Source organism: Calonectris borealis, chromosome 3 (assembly GCF_964195595.1).
Source record: "Calonectris borealis chromosome 3, bCalBor7.hap1.2, whole genome shotgun sequence".
NCBI classification, from domain to species: domain Eukaryota; kingdom Metazoa; phylum Chordata; class Aves; order Procellariiformes; family Procellariidae; genus Calonectris; species Calonectris borealis.
This window is the reverse complement of record NC_134314.1, coordinates 38,058,275-38,086,229: the sequence shown is the minus strand read 5'-3', so window position 1 is coordinate 38,086,229 and position 27,955 is coordinate 38,058,275. Positions and strand designations below refer to the sequence as shown.

Below are 27,955 nucleotides of genomic sequence, written 5' to 3'. Positions count from 1 at the left end.
TGTGAAGACTCCTAATTTCAATAGCTGCAAGCTAACAAACTAGTGAAAGGGAAGCTAACAAAAGGTTTTAGAAAGGGATGATAAGAGGAGAACCACTGCCCACAGCTGTATTTATGATATACTAAGGGGGCATGTTTTACAAATCTTTCAAGTGCACATCTTTCATCTTCACACATCACCCAGCGCAGCATTGTTACTGCTTGTACCCTGTCCACGTGCTTTACCTGGTGTTTTGAGTTTCATACTTCAAGGGTCACTTTGGTTTGGTTGGTTTTTCGGTTGGGGAGGGGAGGATTTTTTTTTTTTTTTTACATATCAGTCATTAGTTTTTCGCTCTCCCTCTGCCTTCCTCTCTCTTCCCTCCAGGAGGAACATGACTAAGACACCATTCATTTAAGGCAAGTAAAAAAAAATGCCATCAAATGATACTACAATGTTGGTGGTGTCAGTGAGGCTACACAAGCCAACACAAGTCCAAAGGGCTACCACAATTGCAGGACACTCCACAATTTTGCATACAAGACAGAGGAAACATTTTCAAGCACCTTAAAAATAGAAAATGGTGTTTCCCCTCAAAAAGACTCAAATTAGTCATTCCAAACTTCTATGATGTCTGCTCGTTTCTTATAAATCAGTGTTTGAAACAAAAATCCCTGTGACTTACAGTACTTTTAAGATACATGCACACTGAGCTGTTTCTTGTTTAGAAATAAATTTCCAAGAAACTTTTTAAATTCTTATGACTTAAAAGTCCTGCTATGGCTGCTGGAGATAAAAATGTTACCACAGCTAGCTCAGTAATTAAAACTGAATTCCAGATAACAAAATTATTGCATAGCTTTTGAAAGAAAGTAGGGTTTTGTTGTCTGGATGTCAAACACACCCAATATTACCCTGATCAACTCTGAATCACAGCAAAGTACCTTGCAGATCAGAGAACATTTTAAAAGTGGAAAAACCTGCTAGCTCTCATTTCCAAGGTGTATGAACAAGCTGATCTCAGTAATTTCCAGGTGTGGGTCATCTGTACTTTGTTTCACATCTCCTGGAAGAAAAATAATAATCTCTGCAGGTACTGTGCTCAAAAGTCGTTCAGACTGAAAATGGCATAGGAAGTGAGAGTGGCAATAACCACAGTGCTGCCGTTTATTCTTGCTGGACATTTATTTTACCAGTGTGCTGCAGTAACACTACTAGTTTGCATATTTCTATTCTTTCTTTACTAGCACTACCAATGTGTCCAGCAATGTCACTACATAAGAACAGCCCCAGCCCTGAAAGATTTTCATTCCAAGTAACAGAAAGACAGAATGCTCTGGGAAACCCAGAACTGGGGAAGATATTTGTAGAAGATGTAACTTGCTTTTATTGTCCTCTGACAGACATCAATTTTTTGGGCTTTACTGCCAAGAATTAACAGAAATCAGTTCAAAAAGCTTCATGCAGGAATCACCTATTCCCTTAAGAGCTGACAAAAGGAGATTTCAGTCACATCAGTACCATGCTTCTCCCACGCAGAGTAAGAAACTTTGGCTTTCAGGGCTCTTTAGTCACATTTCTACAGAGTAAATAGACCAGGAAACTAATCCATAGGACAGAGAAGGAAAATAGTGCCATGGAAAGATGAAAGAACTTCTATAACAAGGAGAACGCAAGATTAGTTTTGAACCTAGAGAGAGCGTACACTGTGTAATTGTTCTCATTCCTGAAGGATGGCTGTAATCTCAGTTCCCAAGCTATACAGCATCCTCTGATGCGCTCCCTCTGCTGACAGGCATCATGGTCAAGGAAAGAGCAACATAAACCACCCATGCAAACGTGTAGTTGCCCCAGGTCTTACCACCATCTGTGAAGGTGGGGAAGCCCTGCTTCAGATGCAATCACAAGAGCTGTCCCTGTACCCATATCCGTCTGTAAAACTACGAACAGTTGGCAAACTCCTCCTTCCCTTTTTATTTAATCTAGGGTGCCATGAATTAGACATCTTATTTCCCTTCTCTTTACTGATGCATTTGAATTTTTAATTAAAAACAGCTCATATTTTAATAAGCTAAAAACACATTAACATTACCAAGACATATTACACTTTCCTACTTCTTGAAAGTCTATTGGCAGATCAATATATTTCACTTTATTTGCTTACATGACAATTTGATATAGGACGTGACCAGCAAAGAAAACACCAGAAAAATAAGACTATAGAAGAGACTGGAGGAAAAAAAAAGTAAAATTCACAGTAAATTTAAAAACATAGCAGCATTATATTGAAAGCAAAATATTCAATTGGCCTTCTTTTCTTCATGTGAATTTCTATTTCATTTTAACACATACTGATTTACTGAAATGCAGTTAAATCTGGTTTAAAACTCTACCACATAGCCTATATAGACTAATGTCTGAGCAGAATAAAAAAACAGATCGTTGAGAAATGCCCAAAAGTCAGATCATACTAAGCTTACCTAGCCTTATTCTTTATTAAGAGATTTTTCAGAGTACACTGAAATTGCCTTATACATTAGTTTTATAAACAATTTTATATTATCACACAAAAATTGAAACGTATTTGAACAATCCTGTAAAATGAGGTTTCAACTTATAAAAACTGCAAAATTATTTGTTTAATATCAATTTGTGGCAGGTGAATGAATTTAAAAGCATGTTAGATCCACCACACTAGCTTGCCCCTCTATGATTCAGAATATAAAAGACATCCTAACAAAACTGCTGAAATACTATTGAGATACTAAATTAGAGGCAGCATGCTGCTATCAATGGAGTATGATGAAATAAATGAAGTGAGAATCAATAAAAGCAAATGTGAAATACAACATGACAGTTGTAACATGATCACAGTTATAACATGACCAGCTTGAAGCACCTAATTTGGACTTTGACAATTAAAGGCATAATCCTAAAGTACTATGGCTTTAGTAAGTGAAGAAAGAGCCAGGTAACTGTCACTGAGTGAGATTCATTACTCAGGAATGGTTTTGTTTTTACATGTACAACAATAATACTGATCCCTTCTTAAAAGCAAAACCTAAAGCACTTTACTATTCATTAGATGGGAAAACAAGCCTTGGATAGAGCCTTTTTTCTTCATAAAATCTAGCCTTTTAAGACAAAGAGATACACACATCATTAGGATAAAACAAATTTATTTATTTCCCCAAATATTAAAAATTGTATGGCATGGCTTTAACCTCCTGCCTTTATTAATACAATATGAAAATCATTACTAAAACAAATATAAATTATTTAAACACTGAAAATTTAAATGGATTAAGCCTATGTATTTTTATCTATTTCATTTCACATTTTTTATTTTTCACATTTTTTTCAAAATGTGAAAAGGAAGTCAATTTTGATAAACAGCTATTCACATCATCCTTTGCAAACCATTCACTCAGCTGAAATCTGACTCAAGCAGACTAATAACCCAGAGATACTTTGTCTTTCCATACTTCATTTCCATACCAATGAAGAAACATTTCCTGAAATGTACTCTTCTCCTATTACTTGCGTCAGCCACACAGCTCAAAACAAGCTAACACAAACTCTGCGAGCTGACTTGTCACTCCAGGTGAAAGTAGTACTTCTACGTTATCTGAAACCAGATGCGTCAGCCTCTGAAGAAAGACATCATGCTGGTGTCCATTTCAATTAACCCGCCCGGCTTTATAAACATCCCTAGCTTCAGCCATCTGAACAGGTTGGTGCCCTTTTCCAAGTAATGAGGGAAGCAATATGACAAACAGGGCTATGTGAAAAAAGGATGATTCTTCTCATCTCTCCATCCCAATAACTCAGGAAGAAGATTAGATGCATGTTAAGCAAGTGAATAAATACACTAGAAGTGTTGCCTAATAAGGTAAATCTGAAAAGATTAAACACATTAAGGAAATAGTAGTATTTGATTAAAAGCAATTTTTAAACAATTACATCATCCCTGACCTATTTTTACTTAAATAAAGAAAGATTGATCTTTGTGATTTTCGGAACAAAGAGTTAAGTACTGCACAAACGTTCAAATTACCACTGACCCTTTGTCTAAGGGGCAACAGCTTTAAGGCAGTCTTACAGTCATCTTCTTGTCCTCCAAGACTAAGAAGTTTCATAGCAACCTAACAGAACATGTTTACAGACATATGTAGTCGATTATTGTACATTTATGTTTTGGCCTACTTCATCTTTATTTGTTCCAAGCCGTCAGGAAAAAAGTATTTCAGATTTCAGTATCTGCACTGAAACATGTTCCGTCTTAATTTAACTTCAAAAATAAGATATTCAAACTATATCAAACCTCCTATAATGTTAACACACCACCCAAGTCTCCAACTCTGAGTAATTTCACATCACGCTGTAAGAGCCTACACTGGACGATTTGAGTGGTTTAAGGAGTACTGCTAGTGATTTAGTCAAAGGAGGGTGTTTTGTTTTTTAAAATACTTCTACATCACTTGCGTTAAAAAAAAGGCATCTTAAAAGATGTCACTACTGAGTAGTATTAACAAACACCTGGGCAGCATTCTATTTGTGATAGACCTATTTGTGATAATGACCTCATTAACTTCCATTTAAACACCCATTAGTAGTCAAATAGAGAGTCCAATAAGCTAAATACATTCTGTCCTCAACTGCAACAGTCATGGATGGACATGGAGAAACAGAGAACCAGAAAGAAAAGGAAGTCCCAGCAGATTAGCTTCTTTGCTAATCCCTCACTGGGGACTTTGTGTAGAAAATTCAAATAGAAATCACTGATTTCACATCAGTCCTGCCTCTAAAGACCTGTTCTAATCCTAGAATATCTAGGCTTTTTCATAGATGTACATCTACATAAGTCTACTAATTCTATTCCTTAACATAATTTAACATAATCTATCCAGCGTTCAGACTTTCTTCATCCCACAATCCCTTTTAAGACCTGTTTTACAATTGGTGACACTTGTTATCTTCCATTTCTCTGACACTATGTGAGAGGGCAGGCATCACAGCAAGTAGTTTGGTAAATTCATACTCAGCTCTCTTAGAGTCCTGGTTGAACACAAAGTTCTAGTAATTTCTTATTAATTTTAATTAATTTGTTCTACTGCTTCTTCTATTGATATCCTAGTCACAGTTCTTCAGCTTTAAAAAACGGTGTGCAATGGGCACTGTTCCTCTATAGTGAATACTGGTAAAAACCAGTTTTCCAGCTGAATATGGAAACTTCAAATCTACTTGTCCAAATCAGGGCTTCAGTTTCACAGACACAGAGATGGTTTACCTCTCAGTCTTGAATCCTTGCACACTAATGTGCCACGTCAATTTAAAAAGCTGCTTTTTCCAGAGCTGCCCATGTTAAAATAGATCATTTCACCTACCCAACAGATGAAAATTATATGAAATGAAAAGGACTTCATATGCAAGTAGCTTATAACTTCTTATGATGAATTTTACCTACTCTGTGTAGAATAACACAATTTACAGAATTGAGCTTTACTCCTCTCCTGTTCTTCCCCAATTCTGTGTCCAACAAGAGTTGCGCAGACTGAGCCAAGAACATTTCTGTGTGCCCAGACATCCCCAGCAGGCTTCAAGGACTCAGCCATACCTCTGGCATAGCTCAGTCAACTACACGGCTGAGCAGCCAGGCCTCAGCCCCCATTTGAGTCAAAGTCAAGTCTCAAGTCAAATGCAATGAGTTTGGTCTGTTATAGGAGAAACACATATATCCATACACACAAAAATCACTGTGTTTACACAGCCTATGCTTTCAAAAGAAGTTTAACATTTAGTTACTTTGAACAAAAAATTCATTCAAATTTTTATTATTAGCAACTAATTCCATCGCAGATTGTCATCACTTTTTCCTTAAATATTCCAAAAAGTCATGTTATGGAAATAAGATACATGAATTCGTCAAAAAAAGTTACTTCAGAAATCTGTGCGTGACCGAGAACAGGGTCAGAATGGAGATTTGCATGCACTAAACTAAGTTAGCTGCTTCCTCTTCTGCTGCTGCAAAATCCGCTATCACACTCTACTCTGCAACGAAGGACCCAACTTCTTATTCTAGACAGAAGTTTTATAAAGGTCAAATGACAGGTAAGTCTTTCTTACTTGGTTTCGCTTGTTTACAGGAGTCTTAATTAAGCTTCATTGGAGGGGGGAATAAAATCACTTGCACAAAAAAAAAAAAAACGTATCCTGCTGAAGCACTAATCACTACAGTATTCCCCAAAGAAAAGGACACTTGTTCTGACAGGTAACTGGTAAGAACAGGAATTCCTCACAGGTTTATTATCATTTATTCCACTGACATAACCAACACTTCTAAAGAGTACATCAAGTAAATTGGAAATTAAAAACAGCTGAAGGGTAAGTTTTCCTTTTAAGTCTCCCCCAGTTACTAATTCCAAAGCATTCATACATTTGAATAGACATGAATATTTGAACTAGCAGTTCTAGCTGAAAGTGTTCTCAACACATCATTCTCTTACGACAGTGCATTTTTCTTCCAAGAGCTCCACAGATCCAAACTGCATTTTCACCTCCTCTCCCCCAAGATTCCCTTAGGAGAAAGGCATGTTTATTGCATTTTCATTTAATCCTCACTCTCAAAGACCCTAAACAATATCAGAGTCAGGAGAACTGCTGAAGTACAAAGAAAATGTTACCATGGACAGGGAGCAACCTCCTCAGTTATCTACAAATTCTTACAATCTGCGCCATTACTGAATTGCAGGTTTGGAAGGAAAGGAAACTTGCTTTCTAGTATAAATTCTTAAAGTTGTTCCCAGCATGAACATGACATTAAGCATTTACTCAACTGTCAGGCTTATAGCCCTCTGGATGAGGGAGGACCCAGGACAATTTATTTATAAACAGCTCTACCTTCCTAAAGCAAATAGGGAAAAGTTGCTTTTCTGGCCCTCTCCCCCACTTCCGATTTCCTGTCATTTGTGACAAACTAGCATCCCACCAAAAGCTAAAGAATAAACCAGAAATATTAAAGTATCTCCCTTTCTCAGGGAAGAAGTGGGAACGGGAGGGGTCAGGGCAGGTTAATGCAAAGCTTTGGCGTAGCTTTGAATGCGGGTAAACTTGCATGTCATTTAATCCTTCCATGATGAAAAAGCAGCCAAGCAGTAGTATTAGCAGAGGGAAGATCAGATTCTTTTCAGGTACACAGTGATAAGTGAAAGAATGATGCAAAAAGGGAAACTTTTATATAGTAAGAGGGAAAAAACCTCAATACAACAGTAGTCAAATGCTGGAACAAGCTGCCCAGAGAGGTTGTACAAGCTCCTTCCTTGGACATATTCAAAACTCAACTGGATAAGACCACAAACAACCTAAACTGGCTCTACATTGAGTACCAGTTTGGACAAGATGACCTTCAAGCTCTTTTCCTTCCAACCCTTATTATTCTATGATTCATTAACAGCCCCAAGCTGGGTTACATGCTGACTGTCCAAACTTTTTATGTGCATACCTGTCCTGCTGATGGAAGCATTTCATGACATTGATAAAATAGTACTGAGTCAGCTCCACACTGTTAGAAAAATATTCAATAAGCAGCTCGCATCAAAGTGGCGGATTTGCTCACCAGAATTTCTTTTTACTGATGATTATGCAGGTAGCCCACTCCACATTGAATTCCTTCTGATCATTTGGCTCATATACCCAGTTGTATCAGCCTAAAGAAAAAAAAGCACGATGCCTAACTGCACCAAGGCATTCAAGTGTTCCTCCAGCTATGATTAATAACATTCCTTGCTCAACCACAAAAAAATTTGCTGTACGAGAAACACACTTGCAGAAAAGCATAACTGACTGTAAAGTTAGATGTGCGAAACTATACCAGATGACAGAATGCTCACTTGCAAAAACACACTTTAAAATTGACATCTACCAAACACTTGGGTATAATCAAGGGATAACATATCTGCTCTATTTAAGCAGCGTAGGTCAATTCCATGCATGTTCAGACTACCTGCAACATTACATGACATGACAAAAAATCCAACAGGAAAATACACAACAGTTACCAAAACTAAGTATTACAACACGTTAATGAAAATTCTGCTGTGATAGGCTGGGTACACTATCTGGATGACAAACCGAAGAATAAGCAAAACTGTGTCAAATACAAGGCACTGTCTCTCACACTCCTCAGTATCAGTAGTGTAGAAATACTTTACAGTAAATTTGAAAGCATGCTGGATCCACCCTATGAAGCAACTATTCTCAACACAACAGCAAGGATTTAATGCTGCTAAAGAAGTACTCAGGAGAAAGTGCTGAATGACCAGTAATCTGCAGTAATGAAAAACATCTTATGAATCTCACTTGTAACCTTGCCTGTCCCTTGATAATGCAAAGCATGTGCATGAGAAAAATCAATAAATTGATCTGTACTTGATGCTTCCATACGAGTGTGAAAACTCCTTGCCAGGTTTTGAGGATTTAATGTTCGCACAAATTAAAAAGAAAGGAGATCTTTTATAATAAATGACTAGCATGTTATGTCAGCCTGGTCACTGCAAGAGGGCTTTGCATCAAGTTAAATTAAGATTAACCTGCTCCTCAAAGTGCTTCTGTTGCAAAGCTGCTTAAACAATTGACTGGACTGGGGTGATAGGCTTGACCTTTTTGATCCTTCTATTTCCAAGAAAACTTGAGTGTTTTACTCCCTGTAATAAAATCTGCAGCACCTTCCTAAACTGAAGTGGTGATAATTACCACACTCTTATCACCACCCTCAGAGGCAGAAAAAACAGCAGACTTACTAAATTAGTCCCACTTGACGAGTACAAATGAAACAGAGGGTATACTGATCACAGAACTAACCAAGGAAATTGAGAATCACTAAATTCCACCTAAAGAATAGTAAAGGCATAAAGACTGACATCTAAAACAAGGTACACGAACAGTGCTTACAGACCTGGTATTAATACAGAGCGTGAATACTAGTTATGCTCATCAATTCTATCTTGTGTCTTTAATACATGAAGTTTCATCCTCCTTGACACTACATTACTAAAATATTACTTTTAAATGTTTCACTGCAAGTATTTACTGAAGTGGAAAATTCCATTTTTATGAAGTTCAGCAGCACATACTTTTTTGCCCAGCAATGGATCTTGAAATATCTTAAAAATTGTTAGAACAGCTTTCTTAAGCTCCGTATTGAGTATCAAGTTCTATATTAAAAAGTATATCGCTTATCTTTCCCTCAAACTTGTTTACAACATGAAAAGAAACATAATAAATATTAGTAAGTCCCAAACAAATAGTTTTCACACCAGCTACACTATCAGAACAATTAAAAAAATAAAAACAAAACTAAAATAAAATCTATTCAGCTCTGACACAGACTGATTTATATCAATATCCCACAGATACAAACAGTGCAAAAGGAGTACATTGTATCAAGTTCTCAAATAACTTTTCTTTTTTTTCTAACTGTGAATCAAGAAAAGAATTGGCTATTTAAGATGAAAATGAACAAAATGTACTATTGTGTAATGAGTCTGGAACACGTTCTCCAGATGTTACTGTTCAAAGACATTTATATAAATCAGAACAAAATCCAGATCTTGCCAAACTGCTCTGGAAGAACCAGGCAAGCAAGCTGCAGTATTATCTGCTTAAATCCACCCACAAAGAAACAAGGATAACCAAACTCCAGACTACTTAGGTTCTACTCAATCTACATACCACAACTAGTCATTGAATAATATGTTAAATATTATTTGAATTATCTGAATAAAATGTTCCACGCTCAGCTTAAGTCCACCATGTCAAAAATTCTGAACTACTACATTCTGTCACATGCAATATGTTAGGAAGGACCAACACCTACATAAAAGAGGAAGCACAGTGCTTCTGCAACAAGCTTGCAGTCTGCTTCTGAAGCATCGAGCTAACATTTTCTCTCTATCTGTTTATACAATAAACCCCTAACACTTATTTCTTATGCTACTTTAGGCTGAGTTTTTCTCTTCCCTATAATAGCATATTGCTACATTCTTAAATAGTACAAAAGACCCCATGATTATTGATAAAAAACCTCACAGAAAAACCCCAGAGTGTCTCCCCACCTGTTGAAGTAATACCCAACCCCTAGTAGCTTCTGGGAAGCAGAACACACTACCTTAATACACTGCATTACAGCCCCAAGCAGCCCATCCAAATTGCATTCTTGTACTTCTTGCCCTTGCACTGTAATGCTTGGCACCACTAGAACAGGCAACTCAAGAAGAGTACAGGGATCTCGTTAGGTCGTGCAGAGAGGAAATTAGAAAGGCAAAAGCCCAGCTAGAACTCAACCTGGCCACTGTCTGAGAGACAACAAAAAATGCCTTTACAAGTATATTAACGACAAAAGCAGAGCCAAGGAGAATCTCCATCCTCGTTGGATGCGGGGGGGAACGTTGCCACCAAGGATGAGGATAAGGCTGAGGTACTCAACCCCTTCTTTGCCTCAGTCTTTAATAGTCAGAGCAGTTATCCTGAGGGTACTCAGCCCCCTGAGCTGGAAGACAGGGATGGCGAGCAGGATAAACCCCCCATAATCCAAGAGGAAGCAGTTAACGACCTGCTATGCCACCTGGACGCTCACAAGTCTATGGGGCTGGATGGGATCCACCCGAGGGTACTGAGGGAGCTGGCGGAGGAGCTTGCCGAGCCGCTCTCCATCATTTACCAGCAGTCCTGGTTAACTGGGAAGGTCCCGGACAACTGGAGGCTTGCCAATGTGACTCCCATCTACAAGAAGGGCCGGAAGGACGATCCGGGGAACTACAGGCCGGTCAGCCTGACCTCGGTGCCAGGGAAGATCATGGAGCGGTTGGTTTTGAGGGTGCTCACGAGCCATGTCCGGGACAATCGGGGGATCAGGCCCAGCCAGCACGGGTTCATGGAAGGCAGGTCCTGCTTGACCAACCTGATCTCCTTCTATGACCAGGTGACCCGCCTAGTGGATGAGGGAAAGGCTATGGATGTGGTCTACCTGGACTTCAGTAAAGCCTTTGACACTGTCTCCCGCAGCATTCTCCTAGAGAAGCTGGCGGCTCACGGCCTAGACAGGTGCACTCTTCGCTGGGTAAAAAACTGGCTGGACGGCCGAGCCCAGAGAGTTGTGGTCAACGGAGTTAAATCCAGTTGGCGGCCGGTCACAAGCGGTGTTCCCCAGGGCTCAGTACTGGGGCTGGTCTTGTTCAATATCTTTATCAATGATCTGGACAAGGGGATCGAGTGCTCCCCCAGTAAGTTTGCAGATGACACCAAGTTGGGCGGGAGTGTTGATCTGCTCGAGGGTAGGAAGGCTCTGCAGAGGAACCTGGACAGGCTGGATCGATGGGCCGAGGCCAACTGTATGAGGTTCAACAAGGCCAAGTGCCCGGTCCTGCACTTCAGCCACAACAACCCCAGGCAACGCTACAGGCTTGGGCAAGAGCCGCTGGAAAGCTGCCCAGAGGAAAAGGACCTGGGGGTGTTGACTGACAGCCGGCTGAACATGAGCCGGCAGTGTGCCCAGGTGGCCAAGAAGGCCAACGGCATCCTGGCCTGTATCAGAAATAGTGTGGCCAGCAGGAGCAGGGAGGTGATCGTGCCCCTGTACTCGGCACTGGTGAGGCCGCACCTTGAATGCTGTGTTCAGTTTTGGGCCCCTCACTACAAGAAGGACATTTTGTTGCTGGAGCATGTCCAGAGAAGGGCAACGAAGCTGGTGAAGGGCCTGGAGCACAAGTCTTATGAGGAGCGGCTGAGGGAACTGGGGTTGTTTAGCCTGGAGAAGAGGAGGCTGAGGGGAGACCTCATCGCGCTCTACAACTACCTGAAAGGAGGTTGTAGCGAGGTGGGTGTTGGTCTCTTCTGCCAAGTAACCAGCGATAGGATGAGAGGAAATGGCCTCAAGTTGCACCAAAGGAGGTTTAGACTGGACATTAGGAAAAATTTCTTTACTGAAGAGTGGTCAGGCCTTGGCACAGGCTGCCCAGGGAAGTGGTTGAGTCACCATCCTTGGAAGTATTTAAAAGACGTGTAGGTGAGGCGCTTAGGGACATGGTGTAGTGGGCATGGTGGTGCTGAGTTGATGGTTGGTCTCGATGACCTTAGAGGTCTTTTCCAACCTTAATGATTCTATGATTCTATGATTCTAACAGACCCAGAACCTCCATTGACAGATCTCTGCTCCCTTGCCAGTAACATGCCGTGAAGCCTCCACAATAAACAATTTCCTGAAAACACTAACAAAAAAACTTTATAAATATTTTGAAGTATTTTATGGATTTTGGAGGCAAATTATTAGAATTTTTTTAGAAACTACACTATATCTACCTCTATTAACTTCAAAAGGTTCCCCCATTATTTCATGCTACTAAAAGCCATCAGCACATCAAGCAAGTTTTGTAAGCATATCCAATCCTTAGCCAAGAAACTTCACGAAATACCGTAACAACCTGGGGACAACCTTATCTTCCCACCCATGTTTTCCCCCATAGGCATTTCACTTCAACACAGAACTTGCCTTCAGGAGTTTTCCACAGCTCAAACTCATAAAATAATATTGTGTTCAAGTAAATACTTTTCTTCAAAGAATGACTACCACAAATTTTAGAAAGGCTGGTGTCCCATGGGTATGGCTAAGTATAGCCATCTCCTGGGCAAATAAACAAAAACTCCTGAATTATTTTACTAAATAAATGACTCATTTACTGAGAATGAAGTGTTCCCTGAAAACTCACACAGGTGTTTACACCTTAGACACAAGGTCTACAGAGTAACAACCAGGGATTACAGTGGATCAGACACTGGAAATAAACATTATTGCTGAAAGACAAGCTAGCATTATCATGAGATGTATCAACAGAAAGCTGTAAGCAACCAGGTTTTACTCAGTAAGATCCAGAGTAATCTATCCAGTTTTGGATGGCCCATATCCTTCAGTTGCAGCAACCAGTCCAGAGAAAACTGATCAATAAGAAAAAGCTTCAAACCATAAGAATAATCCTGCACTGGGACTGTGTGTGTAGGGAAGCCAGGGAATCTCCATCACTGAAGGCTAAGAACAGCCTTTGCCAGCTGATCTGTCCCAAAACATACCTTGTGCTTCAGAGATCTAATTCTGTAAGGCAAGCAGAAAGTAGAGGAAAACAAATATGGAAGTGATAAATAAAACCATTTTTAAACCATCCAGCTGATTGCTAATGCGGCTAGGTCATCCTGACATAAGGATGTTATTTTCTTGCTATAACTGTGGTTTCATATGCAGTTCAGTCACTTGCTTTTTGATGTGTTTGAAATTTTCCACAAGGGAAATCTTTGATTCAACTCCCCCCACCCTCACGAGATTCAATACAAGTGTTATTTCTTCTCTGTATTTTCCTTTTCTTCTGTGATTTTCCAATTTGCAAGAAAATATCCTGGACTGATTGAACAGACATTAATTACTGTTTACAATCTGTTCCCCATCCATTTCACCCTTTTTTTTTTTTAAATATGTTGGCCAAGAAGGCCAATAGTATCCTGGCTTGTATCAGAAATAGTGTGGCCAGCAGGAGTAGGGAAGTGATTGTCCCCCTGTACTCGGCACTGGTGAGGCCACACCTCGAATACTATGTTCAGTTTTGGGCCCCTCACTACGAGAAGGACATGGAGGTGCTGGAGTGTGTCCAGAGAATGGCAACGAAGCTGGTGAAGGGTCTGGAGAATAAGTCTTATGAGAAGCGGCAGAGGGAACTGGGGTTCTTTCAGCTGGACAAAAGGAGGCTGAGGGGAGACCTTATTGCTCTCTACAACACCTGGAAGGAGGTTGTAGGGAGGTGGGTGTCGGTCTCTTCTCCCAAGTAACAAGCAATAGGACAGAAGGAGACAGCCTCAAGTTGCACCAGGGGAGGTCTAGATTGGACATTAGGAAAAATTTCTTCACCTAAAGGGTTGTCAAGCATTGGAACAGGCTGCCCAGGGAAGTGGTTGAGTCACCATCCCTGGGGGTATTTAAAAGACGTGTAGATGTGGTGCTTAGGGACATGGTTTAGTGGTGAACTTGGTAGTGTCAGGTTAACGGTTGGACCTGATGATCTTAAGGGTCTCTTCCCCTAAATGAGTCTGTGATTCTATGATTCTATGATCATAGTTCGTCTTGAATACTCTTGAATAGGCAGCACAAATTACCTGCTAGAATTGAAATGGAACCTGGAGGAAGCCTGAACTACTTGCTTATATCAGATCCAGCTTTTAAGTGGTGCATTGGCCAAGATGAATCCTGCGCACATAATATTTAGACTAAAACTTCCCTTACTAAGGATCACGTTTTTTCCAATTTCATATCAAAAATCTATTTAGGTTGAGTACCAACACATGGATTCATGGCATCCATACCCAACTCATAGCTGGCTTTGCAGAAGACTGACTATAGTACTAGACACCTTTTTAATTTCTTTAAAGACTTCTTCCAAATATATCACAGAATAACAGAAGTCATTCTTTGAACTCTTAAAATACTCCAGCACTCTTTGCCTCATGCAACTTCTGGAACTGTAAAACCTTTAGCAACAGTGCCTATCATTTTTATAATTCACCATTAACTTGCTTAACACTGAATTTATTTTTATGTGAAGGTATTTTCCATTATTTTTTTCAGAATTCCACTAGCTACCTGTTTTCAGGCCATCACATTGGAATTACCTTATTCTCTAGAGATCAATGATCACCAAATACTTGCATTTTTATTCTAATGTGTGAGAGCACTCCCTATAAGCAAGCTCTCATACCTCTAATTAAGTAGCACCCCTTTCCAGTCCAATATCCATCTCTTTCTCCTACCCAAACTCTCCATTCACAAAAAGTTCCATCTTACATGCACTGGTCTAATGCTCCTTCCTTGCCTCACACAACTCCAGAAACATACTTTCTCTTCCCAACATCCTTCTTTCATTCCAGCATTGATCAAATGTGATTGTACTTAACCTGCTGGCTCCTGAAGCCACTCTGACCCTCTGCGAGTTGGTCATCAGGAGAAAGGGATTTTTCACATTTTCACCTGCTGAGCATCTTTCTTCCAACTCCCTTAACCTCTGCTAGGTGGATAATTCAAGACTACTTTCAGGGGACTACACTCAAAATTATTTTTTTACTTCAGTTTTTCAGATATGTTAACAGGAACATGAAAAGCTCTAATGAGGTCTAATTAGACATCACATATACCAAGGAAAGCAGTCCCTAAAATGAACTGCAACCTGCTTAGTTAAAGAGTCATAAGGCTCAAACACTACTCGTGTTCTAAAGGGAAACTGCTAGTTCCCTGGCTATCCAAACTTGCATGAAATCTTAGCAACAAGATAAAGCAAATTCTGGTCTTTCATGTTTCCTTACTAGGTCAACTTTCCTCTATATAGTGCAAAACTTTTTGGCAAGCATAGTAACTTCCCAGCTTTTGCGTGAAACATAACTTACTGAAACATACTACCCAAACACATACATACAAACGCATGCATCTGTGTGAGACATCTGCATGTAAATGATAAGACCTACAAACAGCTGTAGAATTGGAAAGCCTGTACATAAATATTTGTTAGCACAGAGACATGAATTACTAAAGGTGTATATTATTTTTTGAGACTATAACAAACCTGGGCAGTAACTTGATCTAAGATTCCAATTTTTTCAATGTATTCAACTCTTCCAATTCTTCTGGGTTTAGTTTCTACTACCTACCCAAATTTCATCAATAAAAGTAAGCACATAAACCAAAAAACCTCAGTCTCCCCAAAGTACTGCTATGGGGAAAGACTTGCCAAGCCAACCTTACTTCTGTTGGATTCTCAGAGTCCTGAGCAAGGACTGATCCTATTCCACATTCTCAGAATATCAAGCTTTGAAATAGTCAGAAGGCTCTTTATCCTTACCCTCGCTAAGGATAGACTTTTGACATGGCAGTAAGTGCACATCAGAGCCTCCCTTCAAGTGTAGACTAGAATGGTATTGAAGACAAATCTCAACTGAGGCTGATGACCACACAGAGGCATTTCTAGATAAGCAAGCCCTCAAGCTGTAAGTGTTTGGAGGATGGCAGAGAGAGTATTCAAGGAAAGTATTACATATACTTCACTTCCCCTGTTTATATAATCTCAAAATCTTCATTTTTGGCCACAGTAGGCTATATAAGTCTGGTTTTGGAGTTACCCAAAAAAAACCTGCTCCGGCATTCTTCTGAGTAGCCCTCCTTGTCAATCACTATTTCTGCTATTCTTGTTTCTCAGTCTTTACTTCTGTCCACTTTCTCCATTTTTACCTTATCCTCTGTTTTTTCCTCCCATTTCTTTACCTCCTGTCATCTAATCCCTACCTCTGATCTCCTCTGTATTTTTGTCATGCAGATGATACTGATCTCTAAATGCTGCAACTTTATTTCACACTTCAGGCAGAGCAATAGGACACATGTATTCACACTCCAAGACCATTGTTTCAAATCCATCTGCAGACTCAAAGACAACAGCTATTTCATTCAGATAGCATTTTCTTCAAAAGACCGAAATAACAATGTACTTCCCTTTTTTTTAAAAAAAAAAAAAATGTTTTCACACATTACCTAGGCTACAAAAATAAAGTAGTCAAGGAAGCAGCCTATCAATCACGCAGTTTACATCTTTGCTTTAGAGACAGGAAACATCTCCAGACAGAAGGACTATGGAACAGCAGATATTCATTACTTCAATACAGATAATCTACAGGTTAGAGCATGCAATCTCTGCAAAATGGTGACAATCAAAAACATGGCAGGGGCTGATTGGGAAGGAGACAAGAAATAAAACAAGAATATGCCTTCCAGTGTCCAAGACCAGAGGGAGGGGACAAAGGAAAGAAACTGTACAAGACATTGCCCTTCCTTTATCTGAAAGGAACTCTCTACATAAAAATTTCAAGGAGTCCACTCATTTTCAGGACAGAGGATTACACAGCAACAGATTTCTAAGCATTCAGTTCATGCAAAACATACTAATACCAATAGAAGGATCATGAGCAGCAAAGCAATGCCAGAAAACTGGAATCATCTATTTCAGATGTTGACATAGGTGACATCAACATCCTATACATTCAGGATGTATAGGAACAAATATACTATCCTAAGTCATAGCTATTGTGGAAAAGAAACTTCCACATACTGACTTGTTTACATATGATTGCTCATTTAAACATTTTCAAACAAAATTCTTTGTAGCATGTCAAAAATTCATCTGATCAAAAATTAGGATTTATTTCCTTACAAAGTCAATGAGTTTGACGTCTTTCGCTTAGTAGTATAGGCCTCTAGCTGTGTTTATACTACAACATTACTCTACACTCAGGCTTAAATGGCTTTCCTGGCAAAAAAGGGTTTTAGATTTGATGACAGATTTATTCTAAAAGCAAATTTCTTCTCTTCCCTACCTCTCCAGAGAGACTTCAGTAACAATCTGGATAGCAATCAACATCTGTATAGTACTATCACTGAGTATTAATATACTAAATTCTCCCTACTATAAAATTAGGTGATATTTAGACCTTGACCTGTATAAAAGTGCTTAAAAAGGAACTATCAATTTGTATCAAAATAACTACTTACAGGCATAGACTGCCATCTAGTGATTTTGATTATCTAGGGAAAAAAACCACCAAACAAACAAAAAACTAAACTTCCCTCTTCCAGGAGAGGAGAAAAAAAACATTAATTCCTTCATATTTTACATTAACATAGAGAAACAACGTCATATTATGTCACTTGTATCTCCTATATATGTTGATGGTAAATGCAGGAGGGCAATGGGGAAAGAAGAGTCAGTAAGTGTATGTAATCTTCTTTGTACAGGTAAGATCCATGACGTTGCTTGTTCATCGATTCTGTGTGAAATTCCTCCTTATTTTACATGGACTCTAGCCTTTCCATAAAACAAGCACTGCATCCAGAACTTATTTAGTCTCCAAGACAACACTGACAGACAGTCACACCCTTCTCTAAATTTTTGATTCCTTCAATTTTGCGCTTTCAGTCTTCCTTGGTTCTCCTCAGCATTTTAACTATGTTTTCAGTACGTCCTCTAGTTCATCTTTGCCATTCCCTCTTCAGCCACTGCCTGTTTTCGACGGGATTTCACTATTAGTGAAGAAAGAAGCCAAAAGTTGCCCGTGTCATCTTATCTGCCTTACAAAATTGAATTATCATTATGTGAATGACTCCTAAATTCACCTTATATCTTCAGATTTCGCTTTCTGTCCAAACTTGTATTTCAGATATTGCCTTCATTTACTTATGGGCACCTCATCAGCAGCATCAAGAACTCATTTATTTTTCCTGTCATGCCTTCTCCACCCCCTTCTCTCTCAATCACTATCAACACCTTCAGTTCATTTCTCACCTAGACCTAATCTCAGAATCTGCAAGACAAATGGATCTTAGGAAGATCTTTCTATAATGAATCTGTAAGACAAACTTGTTAGGGTTTTTTTAACCCCAAAAGGCTGTTCAAATTTCTCCTTCTCTTCCAGCTAACACACTTTTCCTCTAGCAAATACAATCTTTGCAATGCTCCAAATTAATGTGAAGAGATAGTTTCCCACCTTATTAATTTGATCTTACCAGCACTTTATGTACCCACCCATTTTATTTTACAATCACATAAAATAAGAGCAGTACTTAGTTTTTCCTTATCAAATCTATCCTCTTATTCACCATAAGGAGGTCAGTACCCTTTTTGATCAAATGGCAATACTAGCTTTCATTAGCCCTTGTTCAACATTCATTTAAGTACTTCTACAACTTCTCAGGTTGCCTCTCATGCTTTAAGGAGTTGTTCTCAAATATCCCCAAAGTCATGTCATATCTTCTTCAAAAATCTCATTAAAAATTTTTGTTGTTATAGCCATAAAATCAATCTCATTCTAGCTAGGCTGCTGATGTGCTGTGACTGTTGCTTATCATACTGACTAACAACGTAAGTAGTTCTTTCCACTCCCTCAACAGCACCCATCTCAACAGTACCCCTGCACTCAGGGCAGGGGCTATCACAGAGTCTTCGAACAGCACTGGCACTTCTGAATACACCATCAATAAAATGCTACTACAAGAATTAAATAATGTCTTTCCTTCATTCTAATATTATATGACTTTCTTACATCAGAGAAAACCAACAAATGACCTCCAAAGCAACACCCTAACAATATAAAGTTTGTTCCTTTTGTCTTTTGAACTGGAGACGTTCACTAAAAAACAAGAAGGTTGCTTTTTCCAAGACCTGTAAACTGCTATGTACTACCTAGCGTGCCATACATGAAACATCAATTCTTGTTTTAGCATTTCAGTAACAGTACTTCTCACAGCAAAATGGGCACTTAATGAAACCACACCAAATAGATAATCTAAGAAGAAACTTAATTGGAAGAACAATGAAGGACTTCTTTGAAAAGTCTTCTAGATTTGCCAACCAGTGGTGGTTGGTGGTTAACCAGGTGGTTAAATTCTATCCATCAAGAACTGTGAAGGTGACACTTACGTGCTTGTGCAACAACATACAGTCTGAAAGAAAGTCTTTTCCTTCCCCCCACCTTTCTTATAAGCCACTGATACTCAGCTGTAGGAGACTGTCCCCCAGAAATAGTGGAACTAAGTTTCTTCCAAAAGGAACACAATATATGGATTAATTCAAATCACAGATCACACAAAAAAATTTTTAAAAGCTCCTGCAAGCTTTAAAGAAATTCTCTATTTAAAACTTACTTAAAAAATAAGGTTTTTAAAAAAAAATTTAAAACTTCCTGCAAATAACTGTTTTTCCTCTTCCACTGAACTCAACTCAACTGTCTGAGATATGAGATGATTAAGTACCACCTTATTTTTTATATACTTTTGCAAACCTGTTTTTCCTATCTAGTGATAAAGGCTACTTCTAAGATTCTTTGAGACAAAGGCTGTACCATTTCCCTGAATGCCTTGACGTGAGTCTCCCAAACAAGTAAACCAATCACATTCTAGATGAAGCACAAGCAGAGCTATAACACATTTCTACATTGGCTTCCCAAGCCATGCCAGAAAATACTATATTTAACAAAGAATTTAAATCCATTTTAATGTAATTCCTTCACGGTTCTTGACAGATAGGACCAAAAAGCATCACCATGTATTGTTGCTAAGAGGCTTTAATTTGATTACAGCAATTAAATGGGGCCACAATGATGAATATCTGGTCCAACTGCAGTTTAAAAAAAAAATGAAGTTATATTGATAAAGTTAGTTGAAGAAATAGAAGACTTCTGAAATTATGTCAGCAAGTTTCAAAAGCTTTGAAAGTTTACATAAATAGTAACACATTCAAAACCTTTTCTACTTTCAAGGACAGAAAGGAAAACAGAAGTTCATTTACAAGGCTTCTCTCCCACGTGTTCTCCTCTTCTCCCACAAACCATGGAGGGGTACAAAAGAACAGAGATGCTAATATGAAAATAATGACAGATTTAAAAGTTAAATTACCATATTTGTCTCGCAAGCCAACTGTACACCTGAAGACTCCACCAAAGGCCACATCTTCACCAAATATTACTGAAAAATAAGAACAGTAGAGGAGGTTAATGTTACTCCAATGCATCTTACTTTTAACGAACATGTTTCAAAGGTTTTCATGAGACATAAGTAGCACCTAACATGTCATTTTACTTCAAGATTTATCTAGACCTAAGCGTTTCTCATGCACAGCCTAACTTTAACAAATAAAGAACAAAGCTTAACGAGGAATCAGTACAGCAACACAACTACATCTCAAAACAGAATTCATGAAACTGATCCAGCTATGCTTTCCTTAAACCATCTGTTTATTTTTCTAAAATATTCTATAATATCACAATATCTAAATCTAAATGAGTAAAAGCAACTCCAAGAAACAATTACATTCAACCACTAAAGAGTCATTGAAGTTATGTGTTCTGCTTCAACCATTGGCATTCTTCATCCACAGATTTCAGTAAATGTGGTGTTTTGAAAAATGTCAAATTGAAGTTTTCTTCAAAATACCAATCCAACATGAAATTTCAAACCTTCTCCAAACATACTTGCCAGATTCCTGAAGAGTGACTTCAGAGGAACTCCTCTACAGAAAAGATGGATATGTAATAACCAGGACAACTCTTGGTATTCCACACTACCATCCTTATAGTGTGGGTGATGTAGCCAATAAAGTTTTATCACTAAAAGTAATTGCCTTTAAAATTTAGCTTCATATCAACTAATCTGGTGTGGGTGTTTTTTTTTTCTTTCTTGAATTTATGGAATGATGACGTCTAATTTTTTTTAAAACAGTTTTGTTAATTAATTCACAGAAGTAAGTATTGCCCATTTCAATTTTTTTAAGCATGTAAGAGATGTGCAGCAGTACCACCAGTAGCAGCTCACATGAACTGGGGTCAGTTCTGATAATTCCCAAATTCCTCAATACTCTCCATATTCTAAAGGACACATAATAATGAGCTAGCCTCCTTGCCTTTCAAATATTCTTTTTATTCAAATAAAATACATTTCTGATTGGAAGCACTAAAAGGGATTAACACACTTCTGACAATCATATTAATGATACCACTTAAAGAAAAATAACTTGTATAATGATGTAAAACCAATGCAGTCATGGAGTATATGATTGAAGTATGTCCCCAGATCATCTCTCTAATTCATTTTTAATATTGTTTGCTTTGTTATGTACTTAAAAACTTTGTAAGATCTTTCCATTACCATATGGCTACTCACTTTTGAGCCAGCTGGCATATAAAAATCCCGTTTAATGCTGGTATCAGCAAACTTGCATGGATTTACTCATTCTGTTCAGCCACTGAAAATATTTTCCTGGACAGATTCTATTTCTCATCAACACAAGTATGATGATTTCCACTACTTAAACAACAGTGGTTAATTCCCATACAACTAAAAACATATGAAGGACATGCTTTCTATTGCAAGAAGTACTAATTAATTCGGTAAGTAGGGTGATACTGACAACCCACATGTCTGGACTGTGGAACTCCAACATGGTCTTGCAAAAGGCTTTGCAAAGATCCAGCCCTGCAAAACTGAGGAGCAAGACTGGAACCTTAGAGCAACTAAAAGGCTGACAATTATACATGAGTTTAGGTTCCTGCTGGACTAACATTCTACTTACTTTTATATGGCTGATTCTACAGAAATGGTATTAAAATCTGTTCTTGGCACTAATTTACCCTCAGTTGTTTAAGTTTCATTTAATAAAGGTGATTATAACACAGCTGTAGATTTAGAGGAAATGTATACAGGCATAATACTGGACAGACAACATGGAATTTCTCCTAACAGATTAGACGATTAGTCAGACTTCAAGTTGAGCAGTGGTTCAAGCAGTGCCAAAAAGAGTTACTAACACACTAGAACGACAAACCAAAATTACACAAGATCATACAGCTTTTGCAGCTGTGTTCATTACATTAAACATCTCTTTCAGATATCTGGCCATCATCACGCCTTTGTTATGACCACAAGAAGCAACAGACCTTCTGTTATGTATAAGAATTAAAAGTAGAGTAAATAATTTTGTGCAAAAGAGTTTAGGATAATCCTTTTAAATCAAGCTATGATTAACTAGCTTCTTCAAAGTTATCGGTTATCCAATCTGCAAAAGCCTAGAAAATCTTACATTGCCTATGCACAACAATGAACAGAAATCAGTAAAGCTGGAAAGGAATTTTGGCAGGCAGGGAAGGAGAGAAGGGAGAACGGACAGAGCGAGGAACATATAGTCTCTAAAAAATACCACTTTTTGAGCATAGAGAGTTGAAGGAATTAAAAACTAAGATTTACATTTTAAAAACTTCTTTACTGGTGGGACTCAAGCTGCCCTTAAGTACAGTTCACATCAGTAATATCAGAAGCATGTCAAGCAATGTATCTTGCTGTCCCAACTTCCAAGCGAAATACACCCAGCTAAAACAGAAGACACAACTGCATCTTAGATTACATAATCCATTAATAATCTGTTAATACAACACAGTTTTAAGTTTTGTTTGAGATCAAACTATAGAAATAACTTATTAGAAAACTTTAAAGGCCACGAGAAATGCATTTAATGTTGTACACAAATAGGCAAAACAAAATGCAATTTATACAAAGCAAAACACACTAACAAGTATAGTATACCTGCAGTCGGATCTTTGGCTAAAGCATTGTCCAAGGCACTTGTTATGGATTGGAAGAGATTCATCTTCTGAGTTTGCCCTGTGTGAAAGTGATTATTTAGCCATTTAATCTGGTTCAAAACACAAAGTACATTAGAAAACACTGGTGCAAAACATGACTAAAAACTCAGTTAACCGTCATAAACAAGATCCCTGTTAGGAGTACCCAAGACTCATTTGCTGAGTAAACTTATATTATGGGATAAATAGGATTAAGCATGGTATACTTTGCAATCCCAAGGGCTATAATTCTACTACCCTGCATTCAACCTTTTTTCAAAAACTATGCTCTTAGCTAGAGCAAATGCAGCTTTGCAATGCTTAGTCAAACACTAGGAACAATGACTAATACAACAGTTTTTCAAAGGAAGAAACCATAGTAAAGCATTATTGTTTTGAGGATTGGCATCCTTTCTGCTAAGATTCACCAGATCTTATCAAGCTTACTTCATCATTCTTTATTTTTTTTTTAAGGCTTCAGCTTTTCCTGTTTACAGACACCTATTATTATCAGAAGTTTTCTAGACCACCAGCCTGCTCTCTGGACTGCAGTTAGAAAGTGTCAGAAGCATCAAATCCATACTCCAAAGAAAGAAAACTTGATGCTGAACAGCTATACTTAAAATGTGTAAAGCAAATACACCAGACTGCTGTATTAAAATCTGCTGCAGCACAGATTGAAAGAAAACCTTCAAAACCAAGAAAGGCTACCCGAGTGCCCTCCTTCATTCCAGCACTGCAAAGAAAAACAAAGAGGCCTGAAAGTAAAGATGGCACAAAACAATAGCCTAGTCCCCATTACTGTGACCAACTTGGATTCTCCAAGCAAATAAAATAATGCCTTATCAGAAACTAAATGAATAACAAATTGCCTGGCTGGCATTTGGTAGCTCTTTAACTGGCAAAACCTCTATCTAAGTCACGACTAGGAGCCACAGACGAGGAGAATATTACCTACAAGCACACACAGCATGTTTAAAAATAAAAAAAAAAAAAAAAATGAAGATCCCAGACAAACATGAGAACAGGTGTTAGAAATCAGAAAGGAGAACTACATTCAGTTTCCAGTAGCTGCAGTATCTCTCAACAACCATTCAGCTTCCCTTCCTCCTAAATTGTTAATTAACGTCAGCATTTTTTGTTAAAGACTCATGTCATGCCACACCAGAGCTGAGGCATTCCTACACTTTCCTGTGCTTGGTAGCTTCACTTGTTACACTTTACATGGCCCTTTAAGAAGAGGAAACTGTAAAAAAAATGTTATGGGAACTGTTCAAATTATATGAAAGCTACAAATAATCAACATTTACAAATTCAAGAGAAAGCAAGCTGGGGAACAGCAGTTGTTTCTTTCCCAAGTCATCCACATTAGTATTTAGGTTATATTTTTCACAAGATACAATCCTTCCAGTATTTGATATAAATAAATGCTTATTATTTAAGCAACTGGCAGAAACTCCTCACACTAACTCTTCTGACCTGCTGCTCTTGCTTATAATAAAGGCCTCTGTATCAGCCCTCACAGGAAAGGAGAAACTAATTGTGCCCTTCAGATTTAACTGTGGAGTGGGAGAAGCACTACCTTAACAATATCAGGATCGGTATTGGCATAACTTTATTTTACTTTCACTATTTTTCACAGAATTTCAAAGTGTATTTTAAATCAAAGGGAAGTAGTTTTCTATTAATAAATGGCCACAAAAGCTGGCCTGCCCCACTAGAGCTTCTTCACTATGATCTCAAGCAGAGACCTGCAGCACGCAAGCTTTACTCCGCGACACCTTGGATGCCTATACCTCCCAATGACTAACAGGAATGGCCGAGAGTTTTCTCAGACTTAATGATCAAGCTGGAACACCAAGGTATCCAACTAAGTAACCCCTTTCTAGAAGGCAGTGCGGTTCACGTGAGAGAAACAGCTCTTCTGCAGCTGGCAGGCGTCTTCCTTCCCGGAGGACTCAGCACTAGTCATCTGCAGGGCTGCACATCAGAAAGTCAAAACACCAACTTTCATCCTGAGCTGTTCATTTCCAGCTGATCTGTGTTTACTCTCAATCATGTGATCACGAGGATTACCTCAAACCTTTCACTAGACAGCAGTCTTTATTAATCACAGGTTTATTACTACATTCATGACTTCAGCATGCAATAAAAGAATAGAGATGGATGTAAGTCATTAGGTTACCGCTAGAAGCTTTACCACCGAAACAGGAGAGGGGCAGGGCAAGGGCTTGCAGGTCTGAGCAGATAATAGCCTATTGCAACTATTGCACTGACCGCCCAAAAACACTTCATCAACCCCCCCGGGCGGTACTGGTCAGCTGCCGAAGAGGCCTGAAGCACCACCGCCCCCGCCAGCGGCCCACGGGGCCCTTCCCACCCACAGCCCGAATGTTTCGCGGAAAACCCGCAGGTGGAAGCGCCGCGGACACGGCGGTGAAAACGCATCCAGGCGGAGGCCGCCGCCGCCGCCCGGGATCTCGCCCCCAGCGCTGGGGCTGGCGGCGGCTGCCCCGCCAGGGAAGCCTCGCTCCTGCGGCCACTGCCGGCGCCTCGGCGGGGCAGGGCGGCCCGGGAGGGCGGAGGCGGGAAGCGCCCACCCTTCTCCCTCCCCCACTCCCCGCCGCCCCACCCCGGCCGGGCGGGGGCCTCCCCCGAGAAGGCGGCGGTGACGGGGCGGACCCGGCAGCAGAGCGAGGGTGAGCCCGGCCCGCGGGGTGGACCCCGGCCCGGCCCCGCTCTCACCGTACGCGCTGGGCGCCGAGTCCGGCTGGAAAGCGAAGTGCGCCGCGGACCGGCGCGGCGCGGCCGGCAGCGGGGGCAGGCGGCTCCAGAGCCCGCCGCGGCGGCGCACCGCCACAGCCGCCGCCCCGGAGGCGAGCGCCCCGCGCAGCGTCAGCCCCGCCGCCGCCATCGCCGCCGCTGTCAGTGGCCGCTGCGGCCGCCGCGCATTCTAAAGAGGCGGGGTCCCGGGCGGGCTTCCTGACTGGCCAGCAGTGGGTGGAGGACGGGCCAATCAGAAGCCGTCCTGCGGTGGGTGGAGGGGTGGTGGGGGAGGGAGGGGAGAGACAGGGTTTACTGCGCGTGCGCGGAAGGCACGCCGTTAGGGGGCGGGGCTGGCGGGGCGGGGCTCGGTGCTTGGCACGCGCGGGAGTGAAGCACGCCCTCAGGGCGGGAGCGGGCGGTGCGCGTGCGCGGCAGCGGCCGTGGCCAGCGGCAGGGCCACGGCGGGACTGCGGCCGTTAGGGCCTGCAGCTGGGCGCTCGGGGAGTGGTGGCCGCTGTGAGGGGTGGCGGTTCCTTCAGGGCGACTGCGGCAGTGCTCGGGGTGGCTCTGCGGCTCTGTGCCTGGGTTAGTGGGTGCTTTCCCCCTCTCGTCGGCGCTGCTGATAACGATGTGCCGGGCACTGGGCGCATCGGGGAGTGCCGAACTGGGCCTCAGTGCTGTCACAACCGTGGCTGAAACAGAAGTCTTCACCTTTCCCCTTCAACGTTTTTCTTTTCTCCCACTGGGATTTTCATATTGCCATCCCAGCATCGAGAAATATTGAACAAATGTCTGAAATCCTCAAATTCTACCCCAGCACATGGCCTGGAAGGATAAAAAGAATTAATAGGCACCTGCAGGTATTACCTGTTCCTCTAAAACCCCCTCTCAACTGCACATCCAGTGTCTCTGAGTCTCTCTTATTTTTAATTCTTATTCCTGTCCAAGGTCTTTTTTTCCAAATGCTCTTGCTCATACCTTCATTACATTTTTTTCAGCAATTGAAATTATGGAATTTCATATGTACGTATTTACCTTGTCAGGTTTTATAAAACATTATTTCTAATGTTCTCTTCACCAAAGTGATCACCTCACATTCCTTCTCCAGATGTTCCCATCACCCCGCTGAATCTTCTTGCTCTCCTTTTGCAGCCTTTCTTCCTTCATATGTCCATCGTTGCCACCTTTCAGTTGCCTCCACACCAATCTCTTTCCTTTTTACCAGTGCTTCACATCTTTTCTGTACACGTGCTTCTCCATCAACCCCTTTCATGCAGCCGCCAACACGTGGCAAGCCCCTTTGAGTTGTTCTTCCTTGTCTGTGTTGATACTATCTATAAGACTGACCATATTGGATCGCATTTTCACTCTGCTCCAAGAAATCTAACTCCAAAAACCTTGCCTCGGAGAAAAAGACTAGAAACTAGAATGATGTATATACGGCATCATCTTTTTCAAATGAGAGGGCTCGTGTAACCCCGTCTGAGTAGGGCCTTGTTTTAAACACTGGAATATGAGATTTCATATCTAATATGAAACATGTATCACTATTACAATTAGATAGTATTTTTTCCTACCTGAGTTCCAAGCCATTACTGAATATCACTGTTAATGACTACAGAACCATTTCAGCGAAGACCATTGTTTCATTATATATTGTCTGAAAAAAAATTTTTTCGTGTTGATTTTCAATTTCTTAATCATTGGGATTTATGCAAGATAAAAGGCTTAATCCTACTGCTAATTGGGGATACCAGTCGCTTGCTCTTTAACATGCCCTTTATCCTTAGAGACTGCTGACAAAGCACTCAAGATGATGGGATCAAACAAGTTCTTCTGACATATCCCAGTATATCCCATGGAAGAAAAATACTGATGAGTATCTAAAGGGGGCAAGAATTTTAATAAACAATAGAAAAGCAATCTTTCCAGTGAAAAAGGAGTATAAATGTCAAATGTTGAGATTGCTTCCAGT

At 40.1% G+C, this 27,955-nt stretch overlaps 1 protein-coding gene across 4 annotated transcripts in view; it reads right to left on the bottom strand.

Moving 5' to 3' along the window:
- BCKDHB (branched chain keto acid dehydrogenase E1 subunit beta) overlaps positions 1-26,156 on the bottom strand; it is a 136,654-nt gene extending 110,498 nt beyond the window's left edge. For 3 of the 4 annotated variants that reach the window (XM_075145374.1, XM_075145375.1, XM_075145373.1), the window contains exons 1-3: positions 25,960-26,138; positions 23,177-23,254; positions 20,498-20,566 (exon numbers count right to left, since the gene is read on the bottom strand). In XM_075145374.1, coding sequence (XP_075001475.1) covers positions 20,498-20,566; positions 23,177-23,254; positions 25,960-26,128 — 316 coding nt within the window. In that variant the 5' untranslated portion in view covers positions 26,129-26,138. Of the gene's footprint in view, positions 1-20,497; positions 20,567-23,176; positions 23,255-25,959 lie in introns of all 4 variants that reach the window. The other variant, XM_075145371.1, reaches the window with a different exon arrangement.
- Between the last annotated feature and the right edge of the window lie 1,799 nt (positions 26,157-27,955).